Consider the following 20,477-nt stretch of genomic DNA (forward strand, 5'->3'; position numbering starts at 1 on the left):
TAAGGAGATGACAGGTCTCTGGGTATATGGACAAATTGCAAAATGCATTTTGCAAAGCCTAGTGGATAGGAGGAGGAGTGAGAAAGTAAGATGATAAATTAGTAAGGGGTTGTTATCAGACTAATGTGGAAGATATTTTCCATATAACAGAGGAAGAAGACAGAGAAAGAGAGAGAACAAGAAATCATCCCTGGAAACTGTATAAGTATGCTATATTATTATTATTATTAATATCTGACCTCCATGGAGTCAGAGACAGGGAGGTACACACTATTGCACACAATGCTCATCCAACTGTGCCCTAAACTTATTCAATGTGTCTACATTCACAACACACACTTAGGCAATGCATTCTACTCACCAACAACTCTCCATGCAAAGAACCTTCTCTTCACTCTCCTCTGCTGACACCCTCCTTATACAGTTTCCAGTGATGGCCTCTTGTTCTACCTGCCTTTTCCCATCCTATGAAAAATCGCTTCCATGTCAACCTGATAACAACAGGGGAGCAAGGAACAAATTTTTTCACAGTGTGTGATTTGTAAGTGGAATGTTCTAAGTAGGAGCAAGTGCAGAATCAGTAAGTGATTTCAAGACAGCCTGATAAGCTTTCCATGTGACAACAAGAATCTCTCTCACAATGAGTCTGAATGATAATAATAACAATAATAGTAAGTTTTATATATATATATAGTAATGTCCCACTTTTCAGCACTTTGCTTCATAACAATCTGCTCATATGATGCTTTCAATTATGACCAATGCCCATTTATAAGATGCTTCATTCATTCATTCATATGACACTTTTCAGTTATGATTAATGTCCATTTATATGAAGCTGCGCTCATTTATACTACTGTTTTAGCAAAATGATGCTCCCATGAAACAGCTGGTGTACAGTTTTATTGAATTGTTTGTTTATGATATCATTGCTTGGGGGAAAATAAGAGCCTTCCTGGAAGTTACATAAAAATGTAGTAAGTTAGAAAAAGATGAAGATTTTTTCATGAGATAAATCCAATACTGTCCAAGAAGATGCTGAGCAGGGTTCATTCCAAACTATTTTATTATTACTATGGATTACAGGAAATTTTCACTTTCACTTTCTTGCAGGATCTGATTGCGAAAAAAAAATCCGACATTTTCATCATCAGTAAGTTCAGATACCACAAGAGAGGAAACTGTGATTAATACAGCATGCACTCAGTGCATAGACAGCAAAAATTCATTTCACACATGAAAAAAAAAAAAAAAAAAGGGAACATTAGTGTTAAGTGCATGGAATTGAATGATATAAAGCAAACTTTGGCACAGAATTGAAACAGAATTGACTTTCTGGTAATCCAGAGTAGTCTAATGGTGATAATAAAAATAATTATAATAAGCATTGCTTATTAATGCAAATATTCATAATATAAAATACTCTTACCTGTCATTTTCACTCCTGACATTGCCATCAGACCCATAACTATAATTGGGAACCAGCAGAGAGAATTGGTCAAAACAATCAGTGCCATTTGCCTTCCAATTTTGTTTTCCCTTGCTTGTCTGGCCAAAAGGCGATTCATGTTATGATATGATTTCTTAATAGTTAAATACATATACCCATATGCTGATATAATGCAAAGGAAACAGGCAAGATTAATGCAAAAAAATACAGCAACAGAATATTCCCACCCTGCAGGTTTTTGGCTAGTAATATGCAAAGCCAAACAGACACCAGAACGAGCATAAAATCTTCCCATAAAATAGGGTTGAACAATTAATGGAAATGCAGCTAATAGAGCTGCAAAAATCCAAGTTAATACAATCAGTTTATAAGTAAGGCGGATACTAAATCTTTGAACAGAAAGAGGAAAAGATAAGCAAATCAGTCTATCTATAGTAATGAGTACCAAAGTAAATACCGATGCTTCACTAGAAACCGTTGACAAAAAGCCACAAAACTTGCAAAGAGTACTTCTTCTCCAGTGATCTGAATTTTCAATATAGCGACTACGATAATAAACATCTACACTGGCAATAATAATTAAATAAATTCCCATTAAAAAATCAGCACAACCTAATGATAAGATAAGGGTGGAACTTATCTGATTAGAATCTTGGGTTTTGTATCGCCATACAATAACAAACAGATTTCCTAAAAGAGCAAGAACACCAAGAACCCACAGAAATGACCTCTGAAGGGGACTACTCATCAAGTCTTCACAAGATGAAATCTCATCTGGAGGGGGTAAACAGTTTTCAAATGGAATTTGTGCATTAGCAATACAGCAGAACTTGAAAGAATCACTATACCTATAGAAGTAAAAAAAAAAAAAAAATATATATATATATATATATATAACACAAGTTTCTCCTAATTATATAAGAATAATAATAAATTAAAATTATTACTACTAACAGATCTCTATGGAGTTAATAGATTCATCAAAAAATATCTTTCCTTTCTTAAAAGAAAGATTATATATATATATATATATATATATATATATATATATATATATATATATATTTTTTTTTTAAAAGAATTGAATGACATAATCCGAGAGAAAAGGAAAAAGGTTTAATAGTATCACACGACTAGTTTTGGCTTTTTACAGCCTTCTTCAGGTGTTTTTATAAAAGAAAAGAAACAACATTAAACATTCAAGACAAAAACTGTGAACAGCTCAGGAAGTCACTATACATATTTAACATGAAAACATTGTAGTTAATGTATTCCCAAGGTGTTCCTTCATTGGCTACATTGTTGGGTGAGTGCATGTGTATAGCATCTCATGAGCGCCAGTATTTGATCACAGCAGAATGACAGTCTGGGAGGTTGCAGCTTAAATTATTATTTAAATGTACAGGGTTGAGGATGATTTCTCTAGATTCTACAATTTTTCTCTCCAATTCGTCATGGCAACGGAAAATGTTGTTAGATCTGTCCCAAAGAATTGTATGACTATGGTTTTCATCATTAGAATCGGCCGAAAAAAGGTTATGGCTGGATAAAACACTGGCACGTGTTCTCATGTAAGCGATGTCCCTCCTGTGCTCCTCCATACAATTCAATAGACTTGTCTGTCTGGCCAAAGTAAGGAATGTCACAGTCACACCATATCTTGTACACACCGGGATATTTTAGATTATGATGGCTAGGCTTTGGATGGCTCACTAGAAAGAGGATCTTAGGAAGCGGAGTAAATAAGGTTCTAACATTATATTTTTTGAGAACCTTGGCTAATTTTTGAGAAACTGAGCTTATGTATGGTATAGATATATTGCATTTAACATTATTAATTTCTTCAGTATGGCGACTAGGAGGATTAAAAAGGAATTTTTTAGTAATTTTTTGAGAATATCCATTCAGTCTGAAAGTAGATCTAAGAAAATTGATTTCTTTACGAAGTTCATCTGGGTCGTCAAGAAGAGAGCGAGCTCTATGTCCCAAAGTAGAAATTATTCCATGTTTCTGAGGAGGGAAACGATGGGACTGACTATGGAGATATCTATTGGTGTGTGTAGGTTTTCTGTGCATTGAAATTTTAAGTTTTTCAGAAGAACGGGTCAGTTTCATGTCCAGGAAAGGCAGGGAACCATTAGTTTCAAACTCAGCCATGAATTGGATATTTGGGTGTTAAGTATTGAGATGTTCAAGGAAATTCAGGAGAGAATCACATCCATGGCTCCAAATGAGGAAAATGTTGTCCACATACCATTTCCAAATTCTAGGTGCTAAAGAATAGGAAGGGATAGCGTTAACTTCAAATTTTCCAGATAAATGTTGGCAAGTACAGGAGATAAAGGATTACCCATTGCTAGACCATGATTTTGCTTGTAGATGGTGTCCTGAAATCTAAAGTATCCAGACTTGATGCAATGAATAAGTAAGGCTAACATTTTTTTGGATAACTTATCTTTGAGTAGTGATCAGGACTTTGTCTGTAGGAACATTTGTGAACAAGGATACTATGTCAAAGCTAGTCATGATTTCATTTTCTTTAACAGTAATATCCTTAATGTATGATACAAAATCTGCAGAGTTATTAATAAAGGACGAAGACTTGCCAAAAAAACATTTGAGGTATTTTGCAAGATGTTTTGAAAGGTTGTATGTTGGTGAATCAATGCCTTCAATGATGGGACAAAGTGGGGTATTTTCCTTGTGGATCTTGGGAACTCCATATATGCATGGAATAAATGAATGGAGAGAATTTGTCATGGCAACGGAAAATGTTGTTAAATCTGTCCCAAAGTATTTATCTTTTAAAGAGAATATTACAACAGAACGTGCCAAAGGAATCTATCACAAAGCAAAGTTAGACCTTCTTGCTGAAAGAATATTCGACACAAAACGTACTCTCGCTTTTTTCTTTGTCAAAAAAAGTACAGTATCTCAAATACTTGAAGAATCTCTAGAAAATGAAAGTTGGCATCTCTTTAGTATGCATAGTGAATCTCAAGCAGCCTAAATCCGATATAACAACAAATTAAAACTTATCAGGAAATTTGAAGCCCTAAAAAGAGTACAAAATAATCTGATCTTCTCAAAACCCCAAATCAACCCTGACAAAGTTGTAATTAATAAATCATCTCACATCCTTTCAGATGCAGAAAAAAGCATTCCTCAGCAAGGGTTTAAATTTTATTCCTTCTCCAAAATCTATCCCAAAAGCACTCCTCACCAAGATAGAAAAGGCTGCTTCCTTCCTCCCTTCACAAGATACAAAACTTCTCCGTATTGAATCCATCTTTATCATTAACAATGCAAAACCACCCAAAGATAACATCTCTTTGTCGGAATGACAGGCTCTTAAGAGGTTAAAAAATAACAGAAATATAATTATCCTTCCCACAGATAAAGGCAATGCAACAGTTATCCTTAACTTTGAAGAATATAAAAATAAGATGCTTGAATTACTACAGTGACACTTACTCAATTCTTAAGAGAGATCCCACTCGTGAACTTCAAAATCGTACCAACAATTTATTAAAAACAACCTCTGAGCTGTCTAGAGACATTCACCTTTCTCTTCGCTCTCTCCATCTGCTTATTTCACGCATATATAGAGTTTCCAAGATCCACAAGGAAAATACCCCACTTCGTCCCATCGTTGAAGGTATTGATTCACCAACATACAACCTTTCAAAACATCTTGCAAAATACCTCAAATGTTTTTTAGGCAAGTCTTCGTCCTTTATTAATAACTCTGCAGATTTTGTATCATACATTAAGGATATTACTGTTAAAGAAAATGAAATCATGACTAGCTTTGACATAGTATCCTTGTTCACAAATATTCCTACAGACAAAGTCCTGATCACTACTCAAAGATAAGTTATCCAAAAAAATGTTAGCCTTACTTATTCATTGCATCAAGTCTGGATACTTTAGATTTCAGGACACCATCTACAAGCAAAATCATGGTCTAGCAATGGGTAATCCTTTATCTAGCAATGGGTAATCCTTTTTCCAGATAAATGTACTTGCCAACATTTATCTGGAAAATTTTGAAGTTAACGCTATCTCTTCCTATTCTTTAGCACCTAGAATTTGGAAATGGTATGTGGACAACATTTTCCTCATTTGGAGCCATGGATGTGATTCTCTCCTGGATTTCCTTGAACATCTCAATACTTAACACCCGAATATCCAATTCACAGCTGAGTTTGAAACTAATGGTTCCCTGTCTTTCCTGGACGTGAAACTGATCCGTTCTTCTGAAAAACTTAAAATTTCGATGTACAGAAAACCTATGCACACCAACAGATATCTCCATAGTCAGTCCAATCATTTCCCTTCTCAGAAACTTGAAATAATTTCTACTTTGGGACATACAGCTCGCTCTCTTCTTGACGACCCAGATGAACTTCGTAAAGAAATCAATTTTCTTAGATCTACTTTCAGACTGAATGGATATTTTCAAAAAATTACTAAAAAATTCCTTTTTAATCCTCCTAGTCGCCATACTGAAGAAATTAATAATGTTAAATGCAATATATCTATACCATACATAAGCTCAGTTTCTCAAAAATTAGCCAAGGTTTTCAAAAAATATAACATTAGAACCTTATTTACTCCACTTCCTAAGATCCGCTCTCTAGTGAGCTGTCCAACACCTAGCCATCATAATCTAAAATATCCCGGTGTGACAGTGACATTCCTTACTTTAGCCAGACAGATAAGTCTATTGAATTGTGTATGGAGGAGCACAGGAGGGACATCACTTACAAGAGAACATGTCTCGGTGCTTTATCCAGCCATATCCTTTTTTCGGCCGATTCTGATGATGAAAGCCATAGTCATACAATCCTTTGGGGCAGATCTAACAACATTTTCCTTTGCCGAATTGGAGAGAAAAATTGTAGAATCTAGAGAAATCATCCTCAACCCTGTACATTTAAATAATAATTTAAGCTACAACCTTCCAGACTGTCATTCTGCTGTGATCAAATACTGGTGCTCACGAGATGCTATACGCACACACTCACCCAACAATGTGGCCAACGAAGGAACAGCTTTGAATACGTTAAATATGTATAGTGACTTCCTGTGATGTTCACAGTTTTTATCTTCAATGTTTAATGTTTTTCTTTTCTTTTATAAAAACACCTGAAGGAGGCTGTAAAAAGCCGAAACTAGTCGTTGATGCTATTAAACCTTTTTCCTTTTCTCTCGGTTTATGTCATTCAATTCTTTTAAAAAAATATGCATAACAACTGAGTAAATGAACCTCCATGCATATATATATATATATATATATATGACTACTAATATTAACTTGGAGTTGAGATATGTTCATTTTTTTATATAAACTGACTAAAAATCCGAGAATTATAACAAATTGAGATTTATTGGATACATAACATGTTTCGTTGGGATCGACTTCATCAGGTGTTAAGAACATAGAAAGCTATTAAAAGACACTGAAAAAAAACAAAAAAACATTGAGACACTCTAAAGCTATAAATTTGACTGTAAATTACAGTTATTATGAACTTGAGCTATAGTCTGTGTTAAAGTTCTATTGTTGTACATCTGTGCGTGTGTGGATCCACAGGATCGCCAGTATCTGATAGTAGAGCTGAAAGAGTCAGGCAAATTATAACTGAGATTATTGTTCATATGAAGAGGGTCCAAGGTAATTTCTTTTGACTCGACAATGCAGCATTCTACCTCATCGTGGCAAATGTGCAGGTTTGAAGTTGTTGTCCAATTTACTTCATGTTGGCTACTTTTGTTATTTGTGTTTATTGAAAACAGGACATGGCCTGATAGGGCAGTAACCCTGGTTCTCTTGTAAGCAATGTCTCTCTGGTGTTCCTTGAGACGTAGGAGGATAGATTTCTCCGTTTGGCCATAGTAAGGTTTTTCCGCACTCACATGTGATTTTGTATACACCTGGGAATTGTAGAAGGTTGTGAGATTGTTTGTAATTGCTGAAACTTGATCTTATTTTTGGAAGAGTCGAGAAGCACGTTTGTATGTTAAACTTCTTTAAGATTCTACTCAGTTTTTTGGATAACCTTTGGAGTCGTCCTGTGTCTCTATGTTGCTACGTTGACGGTGGAATAATTGTTTGTTAATACTTTTTAAAGAGTAGCCATTGCTTTTAAAGGTCCATTTAAGATGTTGTAGTTCTTTTTTTAGTTCTTCTTCATCTGACAGTACAGATCTTGCACGATTCGCTAGTTGATATAATACCCAACTTTTGCGCTGGATGGTGATGTGAGGACAAATGCAGATATCTGTCCATGTGTGTGTGTGTGTGTGTGTGTCGGCTTTCTAAATACACTGACTTTTATGGACTCAGGCGTCCTGGTGAGTTTAACATCGAGGAAACAGAGGGAACTATTTTCTTCATCTCCAATTGAAGAAAACAATTGAATGGTCAATTTGATATCTTGATGGAGGTTGTTTAAGTGGTTGAGAAAACTGTGAAGATTCTCAATACCATGTTCCCATATGAGTAATATCGTTCACATATCTAAGCCAAATTCTTGGCTTTAAACTAGAAGAGGAGGAAATGTTGGCTAATATAGGAGAGAGGGGCTTCCCATTGCAAATCCTTTTGACCTGTTTATAAAGTTTACCTTCAAATTCAAAATAGCTTGTTATATATATATATATATATAACAGATTTACTTGGTTTAGAGACATATTTCAAGTAGATTAAATGACTGGAAGATGAGAGATAAAAATAGAAACACTACTCTTAATTTAGTTAAAGCACACAACTAGTTTTGTCTTCTTAGAAGACTTCATTGGGTGGTGCATTACATGAAAAAAGAAATACAAAAAAAAACATTGCAAGAGGAAAGCTATAAATTAAATAGCCAATATATTACTGATAATTCCAGATACTTCTATATTGTTAGGCATGTACATGAATGCCAAAATTGCATAGCAGTGCAGTGATAATCAGAGAGATTATAGCTGAGGTGAGTGTTAAGATATAATGATTAAGAATGATTTCCTCAGATTCCACAGTTCTTCTCTTGAGTTTGTCACAGCATCAGAGAACATCTAAAGATGTTCTCTGATTTGTTCCAGATGACTGGATGAGTGATAGAATTTTCAACATTAGGATCAGCAAAATTAAGAACATGATTAGGCCATGTGCTGGTTCTATTTCTGCCATATTCGATGTCTCTCATATTTTCTTCCAGATGTAATTCAATGGATTTTTCAGTCTGACCAAAATAGGGCATGTTGCAGTTGCACCAAAGGTGGTAAACACCAGGATATTTAGGTGTAAGGAACAAAGCTTGGGCAGAGAAGCAAAAGTAGTCCAAATTTAAAATTCTTTAAGAAGTTTAGCTAACTTAGGAGAAATGGAGTTGATATATGGTAGAGATATATAGCCTTTTACATCATTCCTGTCTTCAATATGGCAAGGAGTTGGATTAAATATAAACTTCCAAAATATAAATTTTTACAATCTTTCTAATTTTCAAATCTTTCTTTAATGGATTTCTGATAACCCTGCTGATTTCAATGCTAGTAAAACTCAGTCCTGTTTTATTTATTACAAAAAAATCCTTTATCATACTGAATCTTAAAATCAATAACACTTTCTCCATTAACAACATATTCTGGTAATGTGTTCCATTCATATGTAAAAAAATCTCACATCCCTCTTCGCTACACTGTCACAGAATTTCCAGGGATGCCATCTGGTTTTTCCATCCAACCTCCTTACTCATTTTATAATCCCTTCTGTATTAATCTGATAAAACTCCCTCACTAACTTAAATATCTCCATCATACACCTCTTTTGCTCCTATCAACTAAATTCTGTAATCCATATTTCTTTAACCTCTCCCTCCATAGCCAACATTCCAGAACTCTAATACTGTCTAAATTACTTATGTCTGGACCCTCTCCAATGTTTCCACATCACAATGAAAAGGAGGTGACCAAATGTGAGCACACCAGTCCAAGTGTGGTCTCACCAATGCTTTATACATTGGCCAATTTCTTTAACCTTACCTCTTAGTCTAATTATCAGAGAAGCAATATAATATGTAGTCTTTGCAACACTTGCAATATTCTCTCCACACTTCAACCTCCAAAATGATTTCTAATCTCATCCACTTCCTACAGAAGAGTGCCATTAATATAGTGCACAGATATTATTATTATTATTATTATTATTATTATTATTATTCAGGCCTCCATGGAGTCAAAAGACTCATCGTGGGAGGTCCTTTCTAAGACACACACAAGTCTATCAAGACTCATCGAGGGAGGTCCCTCCTAGGAAACACAAAGTTTATTATACCACTCCTTAAGTGCATTGACCGTTCTTGCTCTCACCACTCCATCAGGCAATGCATTCCATAGTTCAACCACCCTCCATGCAAAGAAACCACTCCTCACTCTCTTAATCACAGTTTCCTTTGATAACTTCCAGGGATGACCCCTTGTCATGACTCCTTCCCACTGTTTAACCAAGCGAAAGAACTCCCCAGTGTCAACCCTGTAACCACCTCTCAACAGTTTAAGTCTCAATCATATCACCCCCTCCTTCTTCTATACACCAAACTCTGCAGTCCACACATCCTCAGCCGATCCTCATAACTAACATTGTACAGTTCCGACACCATCTTTGTTATCTGCCTTTGTACCTTTTTCACAGTTAATTTATCCCCTTCAAATCCTGGGGACCAGATCTGAGAACAATAAGTGTGATCTGATCAGAGTCTTATACAACAGAATGATAACCATTTTATCTCTACAGGTCAGTGTCCTTCTCATTATTGCAGCACTCCTCTGTGTTACCTTCACCACCTTTGCAATATGTCCCCTAAATTTCAGGTTTCTATCAATCATCAAACCCAGATCTCTTGTCTCTCCTACTTTCTCCAGTTTAACTCCTCCCATAGAGTATGCAGCATCCCATTGATGTGTCTCAAACCTCAAGAGCTTACATTTTGCTGCATTAAACTGAACCCCCATTCATTTGCCCATCTATCTAGCTTATTCAAATCCTCTTGTAGGGCTACCACATCTGCACTATTACTAATAACCCTTCCCAGCTTCTCATCATCTGCAAAGATTCTGTTAATTCCTGAAGGGAATTAACATCAGCAGTGCTACTTATAATTCTTCCCAACTTTGCATCATCAACAAACAACTGAACATCCCAGTCGGTCCACATGATAATTTACAAACAAGTTAAACAGCAGGGCCCAAGAACTGAACCCTGGGACATACCGCTGGTTACCCTCCTTTTTTGAGACACCTCTCTATTATACATAACTCACTGGTATCTTTTAGAGAGTCCATCTCTAACCCATCTAACCAATATCTTATCTATTCTCATGCTCTGCAGCTTGTACACCAACTTATCATGAAGTAATCTATCAAACACTTTTTCAAAGTCCAAGAATATCACTGTATGTGATAATCTCGTATCTTAACACTTGTTACCTTATCATAAAATGCAAGTAAATCACTAAAACAAGACTTATCCGTCACAAATCTATGCTAGTCATCATAAAGAATCCTATTTTAAATCAATCTAATCCTGTATTCTACTCCTAAACAATCTTTCCAACACCTTGACTACAACTGCAGTTATAGAGACTGATCTATAATTGGAAATTTCTGTCCTAAGCCATGCTTGCAGAGTGGTACTACTTTGCCTTTTCTTTGTCACTTCTTAGGAACATTATCCACTGCAAGACTTTCATTAAACAACCAGGTCAAAGGCATAACTAACTTTTGTGCACATTCTTTAAAAATATGTGGTGATATGTTATCCATTCTCACAGCTCTATTAACATCTAACTCAATCAACACCTGATATTATTATTATTATTATTATTATTAATATTATTATTATTATTACCCCAAGACCTCATGGAGTCACAGACTCATCTGGGAGGTCCTTTTATCACACACACACACACACACACGCATCTCATCATACCGAGCCTTAAACACACTCAAACTCCTTGCAGACACTACGCTCTCAGGCAAGACATTCCAATCATTCACAACTCTGCATGAAAAAAACCTGCCTCTCACTCCCCTACCCACACCCTCTTTATACAGTTTCCAGGGGTGACCTCTGGTTCTCCCCTGATCTCCCACTATTCTCTGTAGAACTTCTCCACCATTGATCTTATAACAACCCCTTACCAACTTGTAGGTCTCTATCATATCTCCCCTCTTCCTCCTCTCCACCAGACTCTGCAAATTACATCTTCTCAATCTTTCCTCATACTCAACATTCCAGAGGTCAGAAACTACCTTAGTCAGTCGCCTTTGGACCCTTTCCAACATCTCTTCATCCTTCTGAAAACCCGGTGACCAAATCTGGGCACAATAGTCCATGTGTGGCCTAATCAAAGCTTTATACAACGGAACAAGAATCTCCCTACTTCTACACGTCAGTGTCCTCTGCATCATTCCCAGAAGCCTTTGTGTTGTCTTCACAATTTTGGCAATGTGTCCCCTAAATTTTAGATCCTTATCCACTATCACCCCCGATCTCTTATTTCCTCTACCTCGAACAATATATTCTCACCAAGCATAAATTTTGCATCCCATCTTTGTTTTCCAAATTTTAAAACCTTACATTTTGCAAGATTGAACTCGCATCCCCATTTCCGTGCCCAATCACTCAATTTATTCAAGTCTTCTTGCAAGGTCACAACATCTTCACTACTCTTTATGGTTCGTCCCAACTTTGCATCATCTGCAAACTACTAAATGTCTTCATCCAAATATTCGCCAATATCATTAGTATACAAGTTAAATAGTAATGATACAAGTTAAATAGTTAAATATACCTCTGATTCTTTTCACTTCTAATTCTCTTAATACTTGCATCCCTTCTACATACTGCACAGCATCATGCACATCAGTATGATATACACTGGGGAAATGCACATTCAATAATTCTGCTATATCCTTGCAATTGTCACACTGCTACCATGACTATCCACCAATTATGGCAGTGTCAACTTGCCATAATTATAGTTGTAATAATAATTATTGTAACTCTTGTTTGCCATGTAGCATTATTCCCTTGAATTACCCTTGGCCTGACTAGCCAATCTCCTTCTTTATTATGCTGGTCACCTTCCTAGCATGCATTTTATGCTCATGGATTTGATCACCACTGATTGTCCTCGTTGTACTTCTCCTCCTTTTTCTCTCTCTCTCTCTCTCTCTAGTTTGCTCCACCCTCTTTCACACACAGAATTATTTTTGCTGTTTGAATTTTCTACAAATATTTTGATGAACACTGTTAATCAAAAGTGGCATCCATAATTTTCCACTTTCTTCTAAATGTGTTAAAACATATGCAGCATCTATTCAGTTTTCCTTCATACTTCATCTCAAAACTCATAGAAAAAAAATTTATTTTCCTTTTTATTCATTCCTTCTTCTATCTTTTGGCACAATATTGTCTCTTATGCATTTCCTAAAGAGTATAATCAATTTACATGTTTTAAATTTCAATGTTAACAAGTTTCCCCTTTTCTTCATCTTTCTACCCTTTATGATACTACAAACAAATTAAAGAAAGGATTGAAAAGTATAAATTATATTTAACAGGAAATTTATTGTTAAGTATAATTTACTTTGTAACCAAATCCCATAAAAAATAAACAAATAAATAATATAATTAATCCACACAGTAAGCTAGCAGTATGGTGTGAGATAGAGGTGAACAGAATGAAATATTTAGTCAGATGTTGTTATAGACCTGATAATGTGGATAGTAGTGACCATGAAATGTATAATCAAATTAGCCAAGCAAATAAGAAAAGGGTGATCATTATGGCAATATAGACTGGGATGATGAGATAGCAACTGGAAGTAAAGAAAATGAGTTTTTTGAGTTTCTGAGGGACAAATTTCTATCACCTACTGAAGGAAAAGTAAAGCTGAATAAAATTCATGTTTCTTCTCTAGAGTAGAATTCCTGGATTATGTAATATTTGACAAAGTTAAATTATGATGATGATAAAATGATCAGCATTAGAAGTCACTTACAAAAGAGTATGATATTGTTGTTTTCCAGACTTATCCACTAAAGAATCCAGAAATGGCTGAATTGACCAATTCATGATCTGCATGCTTCCATGAGACTCTAGTAGTTTTGTGAAGCATTTCCCTATGAAATCCAAAGCTCTTTTCTTTTTTCTCTCTTCTAACACCATGCTGCATACTGCACAGTTTCAAATTACTGAGATCTGTTCACATTGTCTTTTTTCATTTTCACCAAAATTATTATCATTATTATTATACAGGTATCTCCATGGAGTCAGAAGACTCATCATAAGGAGATTCATTTATTCACACATTAGCCATCATACTTCTCCTTAAACTCATTCACTGATGAAGCACCCACAACAACCTGTGGTAACCCATTCACCACCATTCAAGCAAAAATCCTAGTCCTAACACCCTTGCTAACCATACTTTTATACAACTTCCATACTGATGACCCCCTTCTTCTCTCCCTTCTTGTCACATACTGAAAAAAGTCTTCAGTGTCAATCTATAATTTTTGAAGCCTGCAGACTGTCAATCTATTCTCATAGGGAGCATTCCACAGACCTGCCACAATCTTTGTCACTCACCTCTGGGTCCTCAATACAAATTCTTCATCAACATGGAATCTAAAGTCCAGATCTGTGTGCAGTAATCCAGATGTGGCCTTATTAAAGCCTTATATAGGGAAACAATAACCTCTCTATCTATGCTTGTTGGCATGTTCTTCAAGAACCACATAATGTAATGTGATGTTATGGTTACCTTTGCAAGATGCTCCCTAAACTTCAACTCCCTGTCCACAATCACACCCAAGTTCCTGGCCTCATAAGTTTCCTGCAGTTCAGTTCCATCAATATAGTAAACAGCTTCTGTTGTCTCCAAAATGCAATACCATAAACTTGGCCACATTAAATTGGCAGCCTTTGCCACTTTAATCTTTAATTTACCTTTGCCCATACTGCTAGTCTGTTTAAAGTCTTCCTAAAAGATCCTTGCATTATCTTCATTTATCAATGCTCTTCCCAGTTTCGCATCATCAGCAAACAACTGAATATTTCCTGTCAAATCATTTCCTATATCACTGATATACAAATTAAACAACAGAGGATCAAGTACTGAGCCCTGTGGTTATATCACTAGTCACTTGCCATCTCCTTGACTCTCCTCCATAAACCACTCTCTGATATCTGTCCATCAGCCACCCTCTAATCCAAATCACCAGATTTATATCCATCCCCATTTGCTCCAATTTATGCAGTAGAGTTCTAATCAAAATCCAGTCTAGTCTAAGTCTAGTCAAAGAGTTCTGCAAAGTCGAGTAATAGCGGTTATCCAACTCCATTGTCACTTGATTAGAAAAAAGTAAGCAAATTACTAAAGCAAGATCTACCTTTCACCAATTTCTCCAATACCTTTACCACCACTCCTTAGATGCTGACTGGCCTATAATTTTCTACTTTTGTCTTGGAGCATCCTTCATGCAATGGGACTATTTTGGGCTCTTTCCACTCCAATGGCACCTTCCCACTACTGAAGCTTAAATTAAATTAAACAGCTTGATCAGAGGTGCTGATATTTCTCTTGTACATTCTAATAATGTATGAGATGATATGCTATTTAATCCAATGCTTGTATTTGATTGAGCTTCCACAATATTTTCAGCAGCTTCATTTCTTCAACCTCCATTCTCCAAGAAGACAGACCAGCTTCAGTGATTGGTTCTCTATTTAGTAGGCTGTAGTCTCATTGGCTAGCGGAATTAACCTGACAAATGCTCCACCAACTAAGAATGGCCATGAACCACTACCCACTGAATTAAACAAAGGGCTCTTATTCTTCCAGTGTCTAGGCTGGGTAAGTTTTCCCATGTTGAGTCAAATTAAGCCGCGTGCCCTTTCCATCAATTCCTTCAAGTTTCAGTGTTGCAAGCATACTTCCAAAACCCAAATCACTTCAGTTTCTCAGAAGCTCCCCACTGAGTTAGTTGAGGCACTGAGTTAGTTGAGGAACTCAGGCAGATTGCTGATTTGGCAGCACATTTATGGGTAGAACTAGGTAGTATCTGATCACTTTCAAAACCTCTAACTTTTGTTTTGATTAATGAAAAGATTCTTTGCAAATGCTTTTGCAGTAGTTCATCTTGTGATATTCCAGGAATTTCATCCCTAGTGTTGCAATACGAATGTCCTGTCTGCCCCCCCCCCTCTTAATTATTACTTTGTGTTTCAGTAACCAAGGTCCTATTCCATTAATCCAAGCACCATTATTCTGGCATTATGTCTGCTTTAAGCATGCAAATTTTTTCAAAGTATACATGCCAGTTACCCAAGACAATCAGTGAAGAGAATGAAGGAAAACTGGTGAGATTATTCAGGCTGGGCAGTAACCACCGGACAGTGAAACACCCCCTCTGGAACTGAGATATAACTATGAGCTTTATAACTGCAACAACTTTAAATACGTTATTGGAAGTAGAATTACCATGATTGCTGGCACCAGACTTGTCCTCTAATAGATCTTTGTTTTGTTGAAGGATTTACACGTACTCATTTCAATTGCAAGGCCTTAATGGAGTCCCATATTGTTATTTTTCATCACTACCTCCCTGTGCAAGACGTGGGTAATTTGCATGCCTGCTGCCTTCCTTGATGTGGTAGCCATTTCTGTGGCTCCCTCTCTGGAATCAAACCCTGATTTCCTGTTTCCCATTATACAACCATGGTAGGTGGCATAATTTACCATCAACAGTTGATAAGGCAGACACTTGAAAGATGAGTCACCAGTACAAGACTATGTGATCTGTTGAAAGTTATCATCTTGATCTAATAAAAGCACTCGTCCCTGAAGGTTGGAGCTTGCTGCATATATTAGCTCTAGAATTACCACAGTTATCAAAGTAAAAAGGTATGATCTAAGGAATCATAACTGAATTAATGAACCATTCACAGGTTCACCTTGCTTAGGCATGTACTTAGACATGCATGGCTTAATCTTTCAAGCAAGTATAATGACTACTAGCAGGATCAACAGGTAGCACTCAATGAATAAATGCAATGTGGCATCGCTGTGAATCACTTGGTCTGATCAGGGTCTTATACAACAGAATGATAACCCTTTTATCTCTGCAGGTCAGCATCCTTCTCATTATTGCAGCAATCCTCTGGGTTACCTTCACCACCTTTGCAATATGTCCGCTGAATTTCAGGTTTCTATCAATCATCAAACCCAGATCGCTAGTCTCCCCTACTTCCTCCAATAGAATATGCAAGATCCCATCGATGTGTCCCAAACCTCAAGATCTTACATTTTGCTGTGTTAAACCGAGACCCCCATTCATTTGCCCATCTGTCTAGCTTATTCAAATCCTCTTGCAGGACTACCACATCTGCACTATTACTTATAACTCTTCCCAGCTTCACGTCATCTGCAAACAACTCTATATCCCCCCCTGCAATCCACTGACAATGTCATTGATATAAAGGTTAAACAATATAGGTCCCAGTACTGAGCCCTGTGGGACCCTACCTGTAACCCTCTGCCTCCTTCAAACTGCCCCACCATACATAACTCTCTGATACCTATTGGACAGCCAATCCTGAATCTAATTGACCAACCTGACATGCAAACCCATGTGCTGCAACTCAAATATCAGCTTATCATGTGGAACCCTGTCAAATGCCTTCGCTAAATCCAAGAAAATGGCAGCATATGCCTTTCCCTCATCTACTGCTCTTGTAACTTTATTATAAAAGGCTAGCATATTACTAAAACAAGAGTGCCCCATCACAAATCCATGTTGACTCTCACAGATAACATTACCCTCATCTGCCCAATGTTGTATACAGTCCCTAACTAATTTCTCCAAGATCTTAACAACTACTGATGATACACAAATTGACCTAAAATTAGACACTTCCAGTCTGCTACCACCCTTATGCAATGGCATTATCTTAAATCCCTTCCATTCCCTGGGCACCTTTCCCATTGCCAGACTTTCATTGAAAAGCCAGATCAAAGAGCTGTCAGTTGTTTAACACATTCTCTCAAAACTCGTGGTGAAATACCATCCAGTCCCACAGCTTTACTGACATCCAGAGTTCTCAGTATTTGAAACATGCTCTCCTCCTGCACCTCTAAACCTCGAACCTGCCCTATCCCTCTAGTATTAAAATTTACTCCTCCAGGATGAAATACACCAATAAAGTGTTCATTGAACAATTCCACTATGTTCTCTCCACCAGTCACTCTATTCTCATTTTTATCACACAACGTCATTCATCCACATTCATTTCTCCTCCTACTGCCCACATAGCTAAAAAATTCCTTAGGATTTTCTTTAGATCTTAGGGCTAATCTCCTCTTATATTCCAGTTTCATCTTCCTTACCATACTAGTCACTCTTCTGGCCTGTGTCTTATACTCTTCATGCATCTTCTCTTCTCCTGTCTCCTTATATCTCTTCCATAGCCTCTTTTTCACATGCAGTTCCTGTTTAATATTGTTTCTCATCCACTTTACACCAAATTGTGTCCTCATATTCCCTTGTAGAACTCAGCTTACTATTGCTGCTAACAAATATTCCTTCACAATTTCTCAATCACTAATGATATCCCAGTCTTCCAATTCCTCCCTCTATGAAACTTCCCCAAGTTGATTTCTAAGACTATTATAATCACTTGCCTTATAATTCCAAATATATTCCCGTCTCTTTGATACTCCTGCATGTCTATTCATCTTCTAAGTCAAAACCACATGGTTACTCTCTCCAACTGGTGGGAGAGATGCCATCTCTATTATCAACTCTTCTGATGCTATGACCAAATCCACAACTCTTGAACCTCTTGTTCCCTCTATTACATGTTGCCTAAGACATCTGTACCTCAAGAATTCTAGAAATTCCATTCCCTTATTGCTACATGCATCTTCCTCTCCCCAATTTATACTGCTTAGTTAAAATCTCCCATAAAAATCATTCTTGCACTTGCCAAGCTCAACTGTCTAAACATCTCCTGGTCCCCATCCTCTCTGCTCCTTGGTTTATAGCAACACCCCACTAAATATCCCATCTTGCCTATCTCTACCTCATACTATATGCTTTCAAAATCGTTAGTGTCACTGCCTTCCAAAGCCTCCACCCTTAGAGGACATAAGTCGTCAGTTATCATAAGCAGTACTCCACCACCACGCTTTCCTTTCCTATCCTGCTGAAAAATGCTGTACCCAGCAACTTCTATTCCTGTTATTATATTCTCTTCTGTCAACCACGTTTCAGTGATCCCAATAATCTTTGGCCTGGCTGATGCTATCATTGCCACCAATTCCTCTCCTTCCTTCCAAATAATCCTGTCATTAGTATAAAGCGTAAAAATGTCACTATTTGTATACCCAGCATTATCCCTTCTAGACTCCACTGGGCTCAGCATTACCTGATGTCATACCCCCCCCTCCCAATTACCCTTTCCCACAAGAAGCTACCCCCCCCCCCCCCGCTACCATCCACTTTGGGCATTCTAGTTTCCCTGCATTGACACACTGACTCGTTCAGAACAGCAATCTCTCCCCCCAGATGCCTATATCCTTCCTCATTCAAATGCAAGCGGTCTCTCGCATACAATTCCTCTCTGTACTGAAACACCCTCCAAGCATCCACATATTCTAATCCTCTCTTCTGACACATTCTAACTATTATGTTATTCAATATTACTGCTCTTATGCTCATCTCGTCACTATCATACCTAGGCAACATGCATACTATCGTTCCTCTCTGTGTCTTCTTTCGTACTATCTCAAGCAAGAATCTCCCATCTCTCGCTGTCCAATTGACATTACCTCTCAAGTCCTTTGTTCCTACCATCACAATCATCTCATCCACCCTTTCATCCCTCTTAATTGCCACAGCCACACTTTCTATCATTCCTCCAGGCAAACACTCCTCACGCATCCTATCTTGCATACCACGGATCATTGAGTCCGTGGATACATTACACCGTTTACCATCCTGTTCCTCGATTGCTCCCATGCATCTCTCACAACACTTTTTCTCTGTGTTCCCCTACTTACCTGCCTTCCTGATATCACTCTATCCCTGGTTCCAGTGCTCCCTCACAATTCTTCTCATTCCCTCTTTCCTACTGTTTCCATTCTCTCCTCTTCTATCATTCCCATACCTCTCTCATTCCCTCTCTTCCACTTATCATATGCTTCTTCATTCCATCTCTTCTACTGTTCCCATTCTCTCCTCTTCCCATTCCGATTTCCCATGTTTCCATTCTCTCCTCTTCTATCATTCACATACCTTTCTCTCATTCCTTCTCTTCTACTGTTTCTATACTCTCCTCTTCTATCATGCCCAAACCTCTCTCTTCTACTGCTTCTATACTCTCCTCTTCTATCATTCCCAAACCTCTCTCTTCTACTGCTTCTATACTCTCCTCTTCTATCATTCCCAAACCTCTCTCTCATTCCCTCTCTCCTACTGCTTCTATACTCTCCTCTTCTATCATGCCCAAACGTCTCTCTCATTTCCTCTCTCCTATTGCTTCTATTCTCTCCTCTTCTATCATTCCCAAAACTTTCTCTCACTCCTACTCTGATTTGCCTTGTATACATCTCTTCCATTCTCCTAATCTCGTCTTTCATACTTCTCATCTCCTTCACAAGACATTCAACCTCCTCTTTCAGCTCATCTATCCCTCTTTGCAAGTTAGTCACTCTTACTTGCCATTCATTTACCCAATCAAAAACATCTCCGTAAACTTCACAGTGATTCAAGCCTTCCACACTCCCGACTCTTATTTTCTCATTCATACTTCGCTCGTCATTCTCTCCTATCACACTACTTGTCTTGCACTTGTCATTCTCTCCTATCACACTACTCGTCTCCCGCTCATCATTCTCTCCTATCACACTACTCGTCTCCCACTCATCATTCTCTCCTATCACACTACTCGTCTCCCGCTCATCATTCTCT

At 37.3% G+C, this 20,477-nt stretch overlaps 1 protein-coding gene and 1 pseudogene across 1 annotated transcript in view; both read right to left on the reverse strand.

The window, feature by feature from the left end:
- LOC150108267 (uncharacterized) overlaps nucleotides 1-20,477 on the reverse strand; it is a 709,268-nt gene that overhangs the window by 103,886 nt on the left and 584,905 nt on the right. The window contains exon 39 of the mRNA XM_090390670.1: nucleotides 1,430-2,298. Within this exon, the coding sequence (XP_090246796.1) occupies nucleotides 1,430-2,298 (869 nt within the window). The remainder of the gene's footprint in view (nucleotides 1-1,429; nucleotides 2,299-20,477) is intronic.
- LOC150108268 (small subunit ribosomal RNA) lies at nucleotides 15,445-16,538 on the reverse strand (annotated as a pseudogene).

This window comes from Typopeltis vanoorti, chromosome 3 (assembly GCF_054136105.1).
Source record: "Typopeltis vanoorti isolate ZY-2024b chromosome 3, IOZ_Tvanoo_1.0, whole genome shotgun sequence".
Lineage (NCBI taxonomy): Eukaryota > Metazoa > Arthropoda > Arachnida > Uropygi > Thelyphonidae > Typopeltis > Typopeltis vanoorti.